The following is a 14,133-nucleotide window of genomic DNA, read 5'->3' as shown; positions in this document are numbered from 1 at the left end:
TTGAAATCCCTTCAGGTACAATATGAGCAAGTGGGAAAGCATAATTCAAGTGCATTGATGTAATGTTCTTCTTTTCCCCAAATTTCACCAGTATATGTTTGAGGGATATTGAGAAGTTTATAGAAATTAATGAGAAACAATTTCTCTAAAAAAGTTGAGAATAGCTATTTGTTTTAACTTCTCAACAGCATCTCTTGATGTAATCTCACTTTTTAGAATAATTAGGATATAGGCACTCAGATCAGTATGATATCTCCCTTGTCCCGGGCCTGGATTTACTAAGAGAAATAATGATGCATATCCCTCAGTAAAGTCATCATTGACAACGTCTCTTGGGACAAAGATGTTGAATTGGGAGGTGTAACTTATAAAGGCATGGATTCTATGGGGTGTGGGGTGTCCGTGATGCTCTCTGAGCTTGGCATTATCATTACTCAAAACTAGATATCATCAAAGCTAGTGAGAAGTGGAGTTTCCTCTTATTTTAACAGAATAAGAGAAGGGACCTTGAAGCTCTTTTAGTCTTGAGATCACCAACCAGTGGTCCAGGGACCACTAGTGGTCCGTGAGAAAATTTTGGTGGCCCGCAGCGCACCCGTGTCTGCAACAATTTCTGGAGGGAAGTCGTTCCACTGAGTAATTACTCTTAACGGTGAGGAAATTTCTCTATTCTCGTATTCTAGGTTGATTCTCTCCTTGATTAGGGGTTTCCTTCCATCCATTGCTTCTTGTCCTGTATTCATGTGCTTTGGAGAATAGCTTGACTCCCTCTTCTTTGTGGCAGCCCTTTAGATATTGGAACACTGCTAGCATGACATCCCTATTCCTTCTTTTCTTTAAACACCCAATTCCTGGAACGGTTCTCCAGTCTCCTAATCTTCGTTGCTCTTCTCTGCATTCTTTCTAGTCTCAACATCTTTTTTATATCATAGTGACCAAAACTGGATGCATAATTAGTAATAAAGGCATCATAAAGTGGTATTAACACTTTATGTGATCTTGAATCTGTCTCTGTTAATGCAGCCTAGGATCTCATTGGCATTTTTGGCAGCTGCAGCAGACTGCTGGCTCATAGTTAAGTAATTGTCCACTAGCGTTCCAAGATCCCTCTTGCAGGTACTACTTTTGAGCCAAGAATCACCTATTCTATACTTGTGTGCTTTTTTGTTTTTCTTACCTTGATGTAGAACTTTACTTTTCTCACCATTGAATTTCATTTTGTTAGATAGCGCTCAGTGTTTAAGGCTGCTAAGACCCTTCTGTATCTTGACTCTATCTTCATGAGTTGGCTATTTCTGCCAATTTGATGAGTTCGCCTTTTATCCCCTCATCTAAATTATTGATGAATATATTGAAAAATACTGGGCCTAAGACAACCTTGGGGTACCCCACTGCATACTTCACTCCATGTAGATAACGGGTGTCAAACTCACTGCATCACATTGCCATCACGTCACATTTCGTTTATTTTTCTCATTTGCAAAGCTGGGATGGACGTGGCTTCCACGTGATGCATCTGGCTCATCAGCCGCCAGTTTGACATCCCTGGTGTAGATGCTGTTCCATTAAGGGCTGTACATTAAGTGCGGTTGGTCAACCAATTACAATCCATCTGGTGATGATGCTACATCTTAATCAAGTAGTAGGTTGTGGTGTGTTTTATCAAATGCCTTACTGTAGTCCAAGTCAATTATATCCACAGCATTTTGCTGGTCCACTAATTTTGTCACTTTGTCAAAGAATGCTATAAGATTTGTCTTGGCGTGATCGGTTTTTCACAAAGCCATGTTGGCTTCTGTTTATGACTTTGCTTGCCTCTAGGTATTTGTAGATTTGTAATTGGATTACTTTTTCTAGTGTTTTCCCAGGTATTTACATCAGGTTGATAGGGTATATAGTTTCTTTGATTCATTTTTCCCTGTCTTTCAAGGTAGGAAGTACATCAGCCCTTTTCCAGTCATCTGGTAGTTCTTTGAAAGATGTGATTCAGTGGTTGTGAAATCACGTCTGCCAATTCCTTCAGTAGCTCAGGGTGTAATCCATCTGGTCCTGGTGATTTTGAATTCATCTAAAGTGGATAGGTATTCTGTTGCCATTTTTTCTTATTTTGAGTTGCATTCCTTAGCTGCATTTCACAATACTTTTTTTGATAGGATGGACTTTTTCCCCCCTTTTATTGTAAGGACAGATATAAAAAACAAATTAAGCGATTCTGCTTTCTCCCTGCTGCTCAGCACCTTCTTGCAATTTTCTCCCATTAATGGACCAATTGCTTGACTTTTATTTTTACATGTTGGAAGAAGCTTTTTTTTTAATGTTATTTTTGTTGCCAGCCTCAGTTCATTTTGAGCCTTAGCTTTACTGACTTCATCTTTCTGAGGTTGAGCTATTTGCCGATATTCTGCCTTAGTTACGTGCCTCTCTTTTATACTTATCCTTTTTGTATTTCAGTTTATCAGAGAGTTCTTTGTGCAGCAAAGCTAATTTCTTTTGAGATCTCTCATTTTTCTTCATTGGAATTGTACTAGTGTGGATTTTTATAATCTCACTTTTCACATTTTTTTCAAGCTTGGGTTGTTTGTCCCTTGAGGATTCTCATCCATGGAATCCTTCTTAAGCTCTGTTTAAGTTTATTCAAATCAACTTTCTTGAAGACTTTGTTCTATTGCCTGCACTTGCGTAATTTTGAATTCCAATATTGCATCACTCTTCCCCAACATCTTCAATGTTTTCTATCATTTCATTTTCTAGTAATGAGAATTAATTCCCATATGGCTGACCGTCTACTTCTCTTCTCTACCTTTTGGAAGGCAAAGCTATATATTAGTTTTGTCAGGAACTTGTTTGATCTTCCACTAGGCATAAGGTTTGTCTTCCACTTGTCAGAATAGTTAAAAGTCCCCCATCACTGTTGTGGTGTGCTTCCTACATACCTTAGTTAACTGACTAGCAAAAGGTTCATCTATTTCCTCTGGTTGGTTGGCTGGCCTGTGGTATACAATTACGGCAATGTCATACTCCCCTTTTATATTGACCCAAATACATTCAAGATGATTTTCCATCATTGTTCTGCTATATTTCTGTGGCGATAGAATTATTTCTTATCTATAGTGCAATTCCACTATATTAGGTCTATTTCTTTTAAACAGTTTAAATCCCTCTACTCATATATTCTATTCTATGGAATCCATTCATGGGGTTCATTTCACCAGCTTCCCATAATAGCGACCGTATCATAGCTGCCCTCATGTACTTGGGTTTCTAGTTCACCTTGTTTATTCCTCATACTTGGTGCATTGGTGTAGAGGCATTTGAGTCCTTTTTTACTGACCCCTTTTTGTTTTCTACATAAGCTGTTTTGTGTCTCAGTTCCCCTTCACCCTTACCACCACCTGTTTGATTAGTGCACAAAGTATGGCACACACTCTCAAAAGCTTGAGTTTTCTTAATAGAATATTCTAGTGCAGGGGTGTCAAACTCAATTTCTTCGTGGGTCAGATCAACATTCTAGTTGTCCTCTGTGAGCTGGTGGCGGGAGGAGGAGGTGGCGGGGGCATGCGCACACATGCCCCACCGCCACTATCCTGGCCACCTCTTGTGCACATGTGCACTTGCCAGGATGACATGGGCCTGGCTGAAGTGACACGAAACAGCCCCTTACAGTTTCCAGGACAGCCGTGCTGGCTTCATTCGACCCACATTGCAGGCCGGATCTGGCCTGTGGGCCACCCCTAGTGGCTGGCCCTGTCAGTGTAGATGGTAGTGATCTTGGAAGTTCTTTGGTTAGAATGGTTAATGTTAGTCTGCTTGGCAGTTCCTTGACTGTGATATTGTTTACATTTTCACTGTTGGTCTGATGTTAATCTTGGTGCTATCTTTGCTCATCTGGGTGTGGATTGCTGGTGGGGACATATTTTGGTCTTTGTTCCCTTTCTGGTTGCTGATTGTCTCTTTTGCATAGTATGCACATATTGTTTATGTCTATAGGTCCATTGATGGTTAATTTGTCAGAGTGCCAGGCTTCTAGAAATTTCTCTAGTGTTTCTGGATTTGGCTTGGTCTAGGATGGGTCACAGTTTCCCAGTTGAAACTGTCCATAGGTTGTGAAATTAAAGAGCAGGGTCTCTATTTCTGGCTTCACTTTCAATAGTGTTTCAAGAGAGCAAAGATAGTGATCCTAATGTGAAACTTCCTTGTTTGTTGTCTGAGGGGGTGGCTGGTGATGTATTGAGATCTCTAAATGAATGATATGGCTCATGCGATCATTCTGAAACTTTGAAAAGTTCTTCCGTATCTAGAAGACCCCGGTGATAATTTAGCCTGCCTTTGCCATTCTTGTGCTGCTATATAAAACTGGATAACTTTTATGGTGGATTGCACTTAACATTAACAGAGGTACAGAATCATGGTGACCATTACCAGATTGTTGTTTCATGTCAGTATAATTTGTTGCAGAGGTTGGTTCCGGTTTGGGTGGTGATATTTTTTCTGCACCTGGAGCTGCCATTGTCACGAGTTCAGGTGATTCCTAGACCAAAGGTTTGCTTGGAAGGTTGAAGTGTGTGCCAGTTTTGAGGTATGTTAAGCAGAAAAGGTCCATGTCATGTTTCTGGTGCTGTTTACTTCCTGACTCAAGTTGCAGTTCCTAAGGTTTAGCAGTCAAAACCTCCTTGTCTGTCAGCAGCTTTCAGCTCTCTATGTTTTGGATTTTATACATTTTGGGCATTATGTCATAAGTTCAATCTGCTCCAGGGGACTCTTTGCTAATGCTCTGCATATCTAGATTCCATAGGTCAGAGGAGGGTGACCGCCATGTCAACAAGTCTTTTCTCAAAATGATGAAACTGTCTTGGATAGTTGGTAAAACCAGATCAATTAGAGATCTGGTTACTATATGTTAGGTCACCCGAGTTTGTCTCAAATCATCCGCTCTAAGAATATCAGTTTATTCTGATTCTGGCAGGGCACTGAAAAAGTTAATCTGGTGTTTTTCTCCGGTCATCTGCACTGTGTCTTGCTGTGGGAAGAAAAGACTTTTCAAACTTGCCTGGACATTCATGGGTGGAAGGTGGGGGGAGCAGAACTGGAAAAGTGTCCTTGAGATTATCTGAAGTCATATTTATTCTTTAAAGTCAAGGGACCAGATTGGTTTAGGAGTGGGCTGAGTTCTTCTGAGCCTAAAATACATTTTAAAGAGATAGAAAAAGTGTGTATTTATTAAATGTTTATGCCGTCCACTCCATTACAAAGCAACCCTGAGCAGCTTACAGATTATTAAAAGAAAAATAAAAAGATGTGCAAATTAAAATTTAAAACTATATACAAAACAGGACTAAGAGACAGACAATGCAGGGATGAGGTTTCCTTACCTCATACACCACCACCAGCAGTAAGCTGTTCCCTCAGGCCCCAAGATGACTGGCAAAACCAAGGGATAATACAGATAGTCCTCGACTTACAACCATTCATTTAGTGACCATTTGAAGTTACAACAGCACTGAAAAAAGTGACGTGATTGTTTTTCACGACCATTGCAAGCTTCCCTAAGATCATGTGATCAGAATTCAGACACTGGGCCACTGACTCACATTTATGGCAGTTGCAGTGTCCTTGGGTCATGTGATTCCCTTTTTCAGCCTTCTGACAAGCAAAGTCAATCGGGGAGCCAGATTCACTTAACAACCATGCTACTAACTGCAGTGATTTGCCTAATAACTGGTGGGGGGGTCATAAAATGGGGCAAGACTCATTTAGTGACAGGAGTTTTGGGCTCAGTTGTGGTTGTAAGTCAAGGACCAACTATGCAACGGGACTGAAAAAAAGTGACTTATGACCATTTTTTCACACAAAACCATTTCAGCATCCCTATGGTCACCTGATCAAAATTCAGAAACTTGGCAACTGGCATGTACTGATGACAGTTGCAGTGTCCCGGAGTCATGTGATCACCTTTCGACAAGGACAGTCAATGGTGAATCGTGTTCACTTAATCGTGTTACTAACAATAACCGCAGTGATTCACTTAACCGTGGCAAGAACATAAAATGGGGCAAAATTCAGTTAACAACTACCTTGCTTAGCAACAGAAATTTTAGCCTCAATTGTGGTCGTAAATTGAGGATTGCCTGTACTTTTCCAGAAGGCCAAAAGGGTAGGAGCAGTTCTTGCCTCCCGTGGTAGAGCCTTCCACAGGGTCGGGACCAGGATCAGAAAAAGCTGCTCTCCTTGGCCCTGCTCCCTTGAATTCCTTAGCAGACGGGGTCTACAGCTAGCCTCTTCCGCTAGCGCAAAGGGGACTGGCTCATCCCTTGGCATGAGACAGCTCCTCATATATGGAACCTATCCCATATAGTATTTTAACGGTAATAAACAACACCTTGAATTGGACCTGAAAGCAAACGGGCAATCCACAACTTGGTGTTATATGTGCCACTTAGGAGCCCTCAGAATTACGCTACTGCATTCTGCGCCAGCTCTCTGGCTTTCCAGATAATCCAGCCCCATGTAGAGCACATTGCATTAATCCAATCAAGGGATGACCGGGGCAGGAATCACCATGCTCGGAGCTTCACGATCGAGGTAAGGTGTAACTTGTGCACAACTTGCACAAAGGCTCTCTTAACCATAACTCACCTGCTCTTTGAGCAGGAGTTGTGAGTCCAGGAGAACCCACAGATACATACTGCAGTGCAGACCCATCCAGAAGTAAAGATGATAAATAGCTGGATCATGAGGTCCCTCGCGCCCATAGTTCACTCTGTTTGGCTAGTGTTCAGCTGAAGCCTGTTGTTCCTATCCAGATCCCTATAACCACCAGGTACTTTTGAAAGCAAAAAGAATACCAAAAGGGCACAAGGAGTTTAAAGGTCTCATTTTAAAATCTAGGAGTTGCGGGTTGCCCAAATGTATGTAGAATTTGTTCTTGGCCTCTGCTAAATGGAAGTCAGTCAGCCTGCTGTAAATCAGTCAGATACTCCTCGCAAGAGGATTGTTCTCTTTGTTCCCATTCACCTTTGTTTATTTAATATTTGTAAGGTGGATTGTTTAGGCTGCAGCTAGCATTTGCTGTTTAAATGGCTCTCTCTCTTGGTTACATGCCCACTGAGAATTTGTTTCCCGCTCTTTCCACAGGAGTGGTCAACTCTGATTTCCCTTTTCCTTGGTGTAGGGATAAGGTTGTCCTTGTCTTTGCAGCTGGTGTTTTTGTGGCATGCGTAGTACGGGAGATATGTGCTTTGGTAGAGTTGTTATTTGGCTAGTTCTCAATGTTTTCCAACTCCTCTTTTAAGGAGTTGATTTTAATTGTGGACAAGTCTAAGATAGAGAGAACCGTTTGTGCCGTCAGCAGACTTAGTTTACATTTTATTCTTTTAAGTTTATCAGGTTGATACGCACATCATCCTGTATTAAACTGCGGCCACAGAGCATATTACAGCAACGTGTTTGGAGGGTGGCGATTAAGATCTATAAGCTGTTGACTTTTCATCTCTGCTTGTAAATCCACCTCTAACCCATCATATCCAAGGAAGCATTGGAGGGAATCAGAATATTTGTTGGCTATCTGTTCCTTAGGTAAGTTCAACTTTTTGTGGGTTTGGATCTAGCTTGTGTTGCAGAATGTGTATGATCTCTCTTCCTTCTATTTTCTTTGATGTTCATTCATGTCCTGGAATTTTCTCAGCTTTTTCTAATTGAGTTGACGCTTTTAATAAGGCAGCAGATGTGTAGAGATTAAAACTACAGTGATAAATACTTTTTCAGAGGAGCTCTTTACAGCAATTGCTGCTTTTTGACATCTTGATTCCTTCTTATTTATCAAAACTGATTTAATTAAGCACTTGGCAGTGTAAGTATTGTTTAGTAAATTTTTTGTTCATTCTAGGCCTTTAGTAAAAAAAAGGTTGACGATCGAAAAGAGTGGCTGACAAACTTCATGGAAGACCGAAGGAAACGGAAGCTTCTTGGTCTGCCAGATGTAAGTTGCCTTCAGAATAAAATGGGATTTCTTCTGAATAATTTGAGGCAGAATAATATACATAGAACTTGTGAACAGTGAGAATTGTCTATTAAATTTAAGATACAAATAGTCCGGTAGTTTCTTTTTATTATTTTAGCATTAGTGGGATGTCTCTACCTTTGACTCACTAAATATTTGGCAACAGTTGAGAAACAATCAGTAATAAGAAATATATAAATATTTGATTTTTTTAACATTTCTGAGCTAATGTCAACCAACTTCAGGCTCACTAAAAGGATTTCAGGCTCAACATATTTCCACTGCAGTCAATATAGTTTATTTTAAGTTTGATGTTTCCTAAATGAAAACTTTTTCACACACCAATTACTAAGGTTTGATGGAGGCAGTTTTATGTATATTAATGAAATGACAGATTCCATCAAAGACAACTGATGCATATGCATTCTTTATCAACCTTATGCCACAAGAGGGCATCCAGCAATGTGTGGTCCAAGTTGAAAGTCTATCATTTCACATCTAGCTATGTGTGGTCCAAGTGAAAAAATCCTGTGTTCGCTTTTTTTTTTAAAGCAAGCCGTTAGAAATGGTAATATCTCTGTTGAAAGCACTTGGATACTATTTTAAGGATGTGTCTTAAATTGCCTTGCCTTCTTTAGGATTACCTATATGGGAAAACTACAAATTATCTGACCTACAATGATTTTATCAACAAGGAACTTGTGCTGTTCTCAAATTCTGATAATGAGCGATCCATTCCATCATTAATTGATGGTAAGGGGCTTTTTTTTACAAATTAAACAAGATTTTATGTACTTTGAATATAGTTCATAATTTTTAAAAGAGATAGACCACAAAGAGGGTAAGTTTTGTAACTGACAAATGAACCTTTATAAAGCCTTATATTCTTAAACATTCTTGCCTGAAGCAGGATTTAATGCATCAGAAAATGTATATTTATTGCCTTGATATAAGGCAGATATATTTCCAATAAACTAATATATACTCTAACTTGGAAGATTTGTCCTTTTGAGAATGCCTTAGCTAGGTAAGGCTCATTATGAAGAGACGTTGTAATTACTAATGGCTTCTCTGATTCTTTCAGGACTGAAACCAGGTCAGAGGAAAGTTTTATATACATGCTTCAAAAGAAATGACAAGCGGGAGGTAAAAGTAGCTCAGCTGGCTGGATCAGTGGCAGAGATGTCCTCTTACCACCATGGAGAGGTAACAGAATATTAAAGGGATCTCAAAAAGTAGCAAGTAAAAATATAGTTTGTAAGTATATTAGGAATTATTACAAGAAGTGTGTGATTTTTCATTTTCTAGCCCAGTGATCAGCAATCTGAGACTTTATAAATATGACTAAGTTACGTTCCCCGCATGTTCATCATTTGCTCTATTGACATAGGGCCACTGGGAGTTGAAGTTCAGCAAATTTTGGAAAGCCATAGGTTGTCCATACATGCTGCAGCTAGTAACAAGGCTTGGAAGATGGAGTTCCCTCTAATTACCAAATCATAAGTCAATTAGCCAATAGTCGAAGCAGAGTTTATTTGGAATAAAGGTAGAAGTTTCTAATGATTTTGGATTTTCTTGGCTAGTGCTAGTGATTAGCTTATCTTTCCAATGCTTGTTTGTTTTATTGATGTTTGATGATTTTGGTGGTAGTGCATCACTGATATTTTTTTTCAGACCTCACTGATGTTGACTATTATTAATCTGGCTCAAAACTTTGTGGGCAGCAACAACCTGAACTTACTTCAACCCATTGGTCAGTTTGGAACTAGGCTGCATGGTGGAAAAGATGCTGCAAGCCCTAGATATATCTTTACAATGCTCAGGTTGGTAGAAGCAGGTTGCTTTTCTTAGAGTTGACTCAGACACTCCTTTCCAACTTGGTGTACAGTAAGTCGTCAACTTACAACCATTTATTTAGTAACTATTCAAAGTTACTTTAAAAAGTGACTTATATCTCTATTATGATCATTGCAGCATCTCAATGGTCACATAATCAGAATTCAGATGCTTGACAACTGACTCATATTTATGACAGTCAGGCATGTGTTCAACTTTCTGACAAGCAAAGTCAATGGGGAAGGTAGATTCACTTAACCCATGTTACTAACTAAACCGGAGGTCGCCAACCTTTTGGGCCTCAGCGACAATCAAACTCATAATTTTAAATCCTGTGGACCACTAATATGAATTTTGTCTGATGGTGGCTTGCTGACGTTTTCCCAGCGTCTCTGCAGAAAGCAGCAGAGACCTGGGAAAATCCCCCCAAAAGTCTGCAGGAAAACCCCACTCCGTTTTCCGACCAATCGATCGTTCTTTATTTAGGATCACAGGATACCGTCCCCAGCTCCGTTCTTAGCGGGAGAGAGGAGAGAGTTGGCTTCATGCAAGGGAAGCAGCAGAAGTCTTTCTCTCTCTCCCCCAAACTCCGCCAGAAATGAATCTTGGAGCACTGTCTTTGGAGCAGGAGGCCTTGCGGGGTCCCAAAGACTCATTTCTGGCAAGAGTTTGGGAGGAGAGGAAGAAAATTTTTTGCTGCTTTCCTTGCGTGCAGCCAGAAGCAGAAGTGGAAAGAAGCAGGCTAGGCCAGAAGCGTGGGGTGAGTGGAGCACGTTCCCTCCCTCCGCCCCTTTCCCCCCTCCCCTCACTACTTCATGTTGTTTGCAACACAAGCCTTGTGTTCCCTTGAGCCATGTGGGTGGCGTAGTCTTGTGTTCCCGCACAATCTGGATTAATTACTTTGGGGGGTGACATTTCTCTGAGGACCACCAAAATTTTCTTATGGACCGGTGGCCCGGGGACCACTGGTTGGCGACCACTGAACTGAACAACAGCAGTGATTCACTTAACTGGCAAGAAAGGTTGTAAAATGGTACAAAATTCACTTAATTGTCTTGCTTAACAACAGAAATTTCAGATTTGGGTTGTGGTCATAAGTCAAGGACTACCTGTATTCCTATGGTGTTAGAACTATTCTTATATAGCCAACAAGAAAGGCTGCCTTGAAATGGAAATATCTTTCAGATGTACTTAGATTTATAGATCTTAGATTTGCTTTGTTATTAATTTAAATGCAGTGAACTTGCAGTAAACTTTTCATTTAACAAACCATAATCTAAAAGCTTCAGATCTAACAGACGAAACACGTTAGGTCCAAGTTTTGTTTGAATTTCCTGTGTATATTGGTGTCTGTGTGTGTGTGTGTGTGTGTGTGTGTGTGTGTGTGTGTGTGTATTGATTAGCCTATAGGCCATATCAACATACAGGTCCAAACACATTGCCAATAAAATTCCAAACAAACAATTTGAAATGAGAGAAGGGTTATATACAATAGTTGTAGAATAAAATATAGTTGTAGGATATAATACAATAATTTAATACATAAATGTGTTAAAATAAAATAAAATGGCATAAAATTATATTTCTGTATCACATTATTGTACTTAACTGGTAATACGTGTTTGAACCTATACATTGATAGGGCCGCAAAGAGATATAGCAAGATATAGCAACCCATTGGTCAGTTTGGAACTAGGCTGCATGGTGGAAAAGATGCTGCAAGCCCTAGATATATCTTTACAATGCTCAGGTTGGTAGAAGCAGGTTGCTTTTCTTAGAGTTGACTCAGACACTCCTTTCTAACTTAGTGTACAGTAAGTCGTCAACTTACAACCATTTATTTAGTAACTATTCAAAGTTACTTTAAAAAGTGACTTATATCTCTATTATGATCATTGCAGCATCTCAATGGTCACATAATCAGAATTCAGATGCTTGACAACTGACTCATATTTATGACAGTCAGGCATGTGTTCAACTTTCTGACAAGCAAAGTCAATGGGGAAGCTAGATTCACTTAACCCATGTTACTAACTAAACCGGAGGTCGCCAACCTTTTGGGCCTCAGGGACAATCAAACTCATAATTTTAAATCCTGTGGACCACTAATATGAATTTTGTCTGATGGTGGCTTGCTGACGTTTTCCCAGCGTCTCTGCAGAAAGCAGCAGAGATCTGGGAAAATCCCCCCAAAAGTCTGCAGGAAAACCCCACTCCGTTTTCCGACCAATCGATCGTTCTTTATTTGGGATCACAGGATACCGTCCCCAGCTCCGTTCTTAGCGAGAGAGAGGAGAGAGTTGGCTTCATGCAAGGGAAGCAGCAGAAGTCTTTCTCTCTCTCCCCCAAACTCCGCCAGAAATGAATCTTGGAGCAGCGTCTTTGGAGTAGGAGGCCTTGCGGGGTCCCAAAGACTCATTTCTGGCAGAGTTTGGGAGGAGAGGAAGAAAATTTTTTGCTGCTTTCCTTGCGTGCAGCCAGAAGCAGAAGTGAGAAGGGTTATATACAATAGTTGTAGAATAAAATATAGTTATAGGATATAATACAATAATTTAATACATAAATATGTTAAATAAAATAAAATGGCATCAAATTATATTTCTGTATCACATTATTGTACTTTATTGGTAATACGTGTCTGAACCTATACATTGATAGGGCCGCAAAGAGATATAGCAAGATTTCCTTCTCTGTCAGTAAAAAGAGTCCAAAAGGAAAGCTTAACTTTTCTTCTCTGTGGTCAACATGTGCATTGTCTGTGGTAGTGAAGAAACTACATTTGGGTTGGCTTTCAAGAGGCAGAATTTTCCTGGTATTGGGTTCTCCCCTTCCCCACAACCCTCCTTTACATTTCTTTTTCTCTTATGGCTTTAAAAAGGGAAGTCGAGATTACAGAAAGTTATTGCCATTTCTTCACTTCCTTGCCATCATCCTCTGGCTATTTCTTTTCTTCCTTATTTCTCTTCATTTGTAACGAAGACCCCATAACCCTATCCTTATTTCTAGAATTATTTAACACAATTTTAATTTAAGCTTCTTATTTTTCCTAGTCCTTTGGCACGATTGGCTTTCCCAGAAGTGGATAACAACGTGCTAAAATTTCTGTACGATGATAACCAACGAGTTGAACCTGAATGGTATATTCCAATCATTCCTATGGTGCTGATCAATGGTGCTGAAGGCATTGGGACTGGCTGGTCATGTAAAGTTCCTAATTATGACATTCGAGAAGTGGTCAATAACATTCGACGTATGCTTGATGGAGATGAGCCATTAAGAATGGTAATAAATTACATCAATAATTAAATAAAAATGATCTGGTAATTTTAGAGAAGAGAAAAAAGAATCACAGGTGCATGGACAAAGACACAATTAGATTTTCTTTACGAGTTGGACTTTGGAAGCATACCATTTAAATTCTTTTAAAAATTGCCTATAGCATTTAAAATGACACTTTCTTTAAAAGAAAACAATATGAAGTCAATAAATATTATCTCTATACTGGAGATTTTTGTACTGCTTTTCATAAAACCATTTATGACCTTTTCTCTACAACCTCTTACTCCTATTTTCAGAACCTTCGTTGAAATTATCTTAATCCATTTGGATTCTGATTATATTATGCAAACAAAACACATGTTCAGGGTGGTTTATTTTAATACAGCTTCTAATATTTTTAGATTCCTAGTTACAAGTATTTCAAGGGGACAATAGATGAACTAGGACAAAATCATTTCATTATCAATGGAGAGATATCTGTTCTTAATTCAACCACCATTGAAATTTCAGAGCTTCCTGTTCGGACATGGACACAGGTAAGGCATGTTCTGTTTTTGTACTATGCTCTCTGAGCCTTAATAGCAAATATGTTTCTGAACTCCCCAATCAAAGGAAAATATAAAATCATTTTATGTTGTTTCTTCCCATCTATCAAAAGACTTACAAAGAACAGGTTCTGGAGCCTATGCTGACTGGCACAGAGAAGACTCCATCACTCATAACAGACTATAAAGAGTACCACACGGACACCACTGTCAAATTCATCATAACAATGAGTGAACAGAAACTAGTGGAGGCAGAGGCTATTGGTCTACATAAAGTCTTCAAATTACAAAGTCCTCTTTCTTGTAGCAATATGGTAAGTAAAAATTCAGAAGACTTCCATTTTCGTAGCAAGATAGGCATACCTAGAGAATCTGTCTGTCTGTCTCTCTTACATGCACAATCACACATATACAGACCATATACATCTTTTAAACAAATAAATTCTTTTTTTTCCAAACAACTTTTATTTTTTTAGG

At 39.4% G+C, this 14,133-nt stretch overlaps 1 protein-coding gene across 3 annotated transcripts in view; it reads left to right on the top strand.

The window, feature by feature from the left end:
- The window catches only part of TOP2A (DNA topoisomerase II alpha), a 42,331-nt gene that overhangs the window by 18,973 nt on the left and 9,225 nt on the right, over positions 1-14,133 (top strand). For all 3 annotated transcript variants that reach the window (XM_087916977.1, XM_087916976.1, XM_087916975.1), the window contains exons 17-23: positions 7,883-7,975; positions 8,635-8,749; positions 9,081-9,202; positions 9,671-9,819; positions 12,883-13,114; positions 13,513-13,647; positions 13,770-13,970. In XM_087916977.1, coding sequence (XP_087773103.1) covers positions 7,883-7,975; positions 8,635-8,749; positions 9,081-9,202; positions 9,671-9,819; positions 12,883-13,114; positions 13,513-13,647; positions 13,770-13,970 — 1,047 coding nt within the window. The remainder of the gene's footprint in view (positions 1-7,882; positions 7,976-8,634; positions 8,750-9,080; positions 9,203-9,670; positions 9,820-12,882; positions 13,115-13,512; positions 13,648-13,769; positions 13,971-14,133) is intronic.

The sequence above is a fragment of the Pseudonaja textilis genome, chromosome Z, assembly GCF_049901715.1.
Source record: "Pseudonaja textilis isolate UNSWEBS1 chromosome Z, rPseTex1.2, whole genome shotgun sequence".
NCBI lineage: Eukaryota > Metazoa > Chordata > Lepidosauria > Squamata > Elapidae > Pseudonaja > Pseudonaja textilis.
The sequence above is the reverse complement of the archived record's forward strand: the minus strand, read 5'-3'. Positions and strand labels throughout refer to the sequence as shown.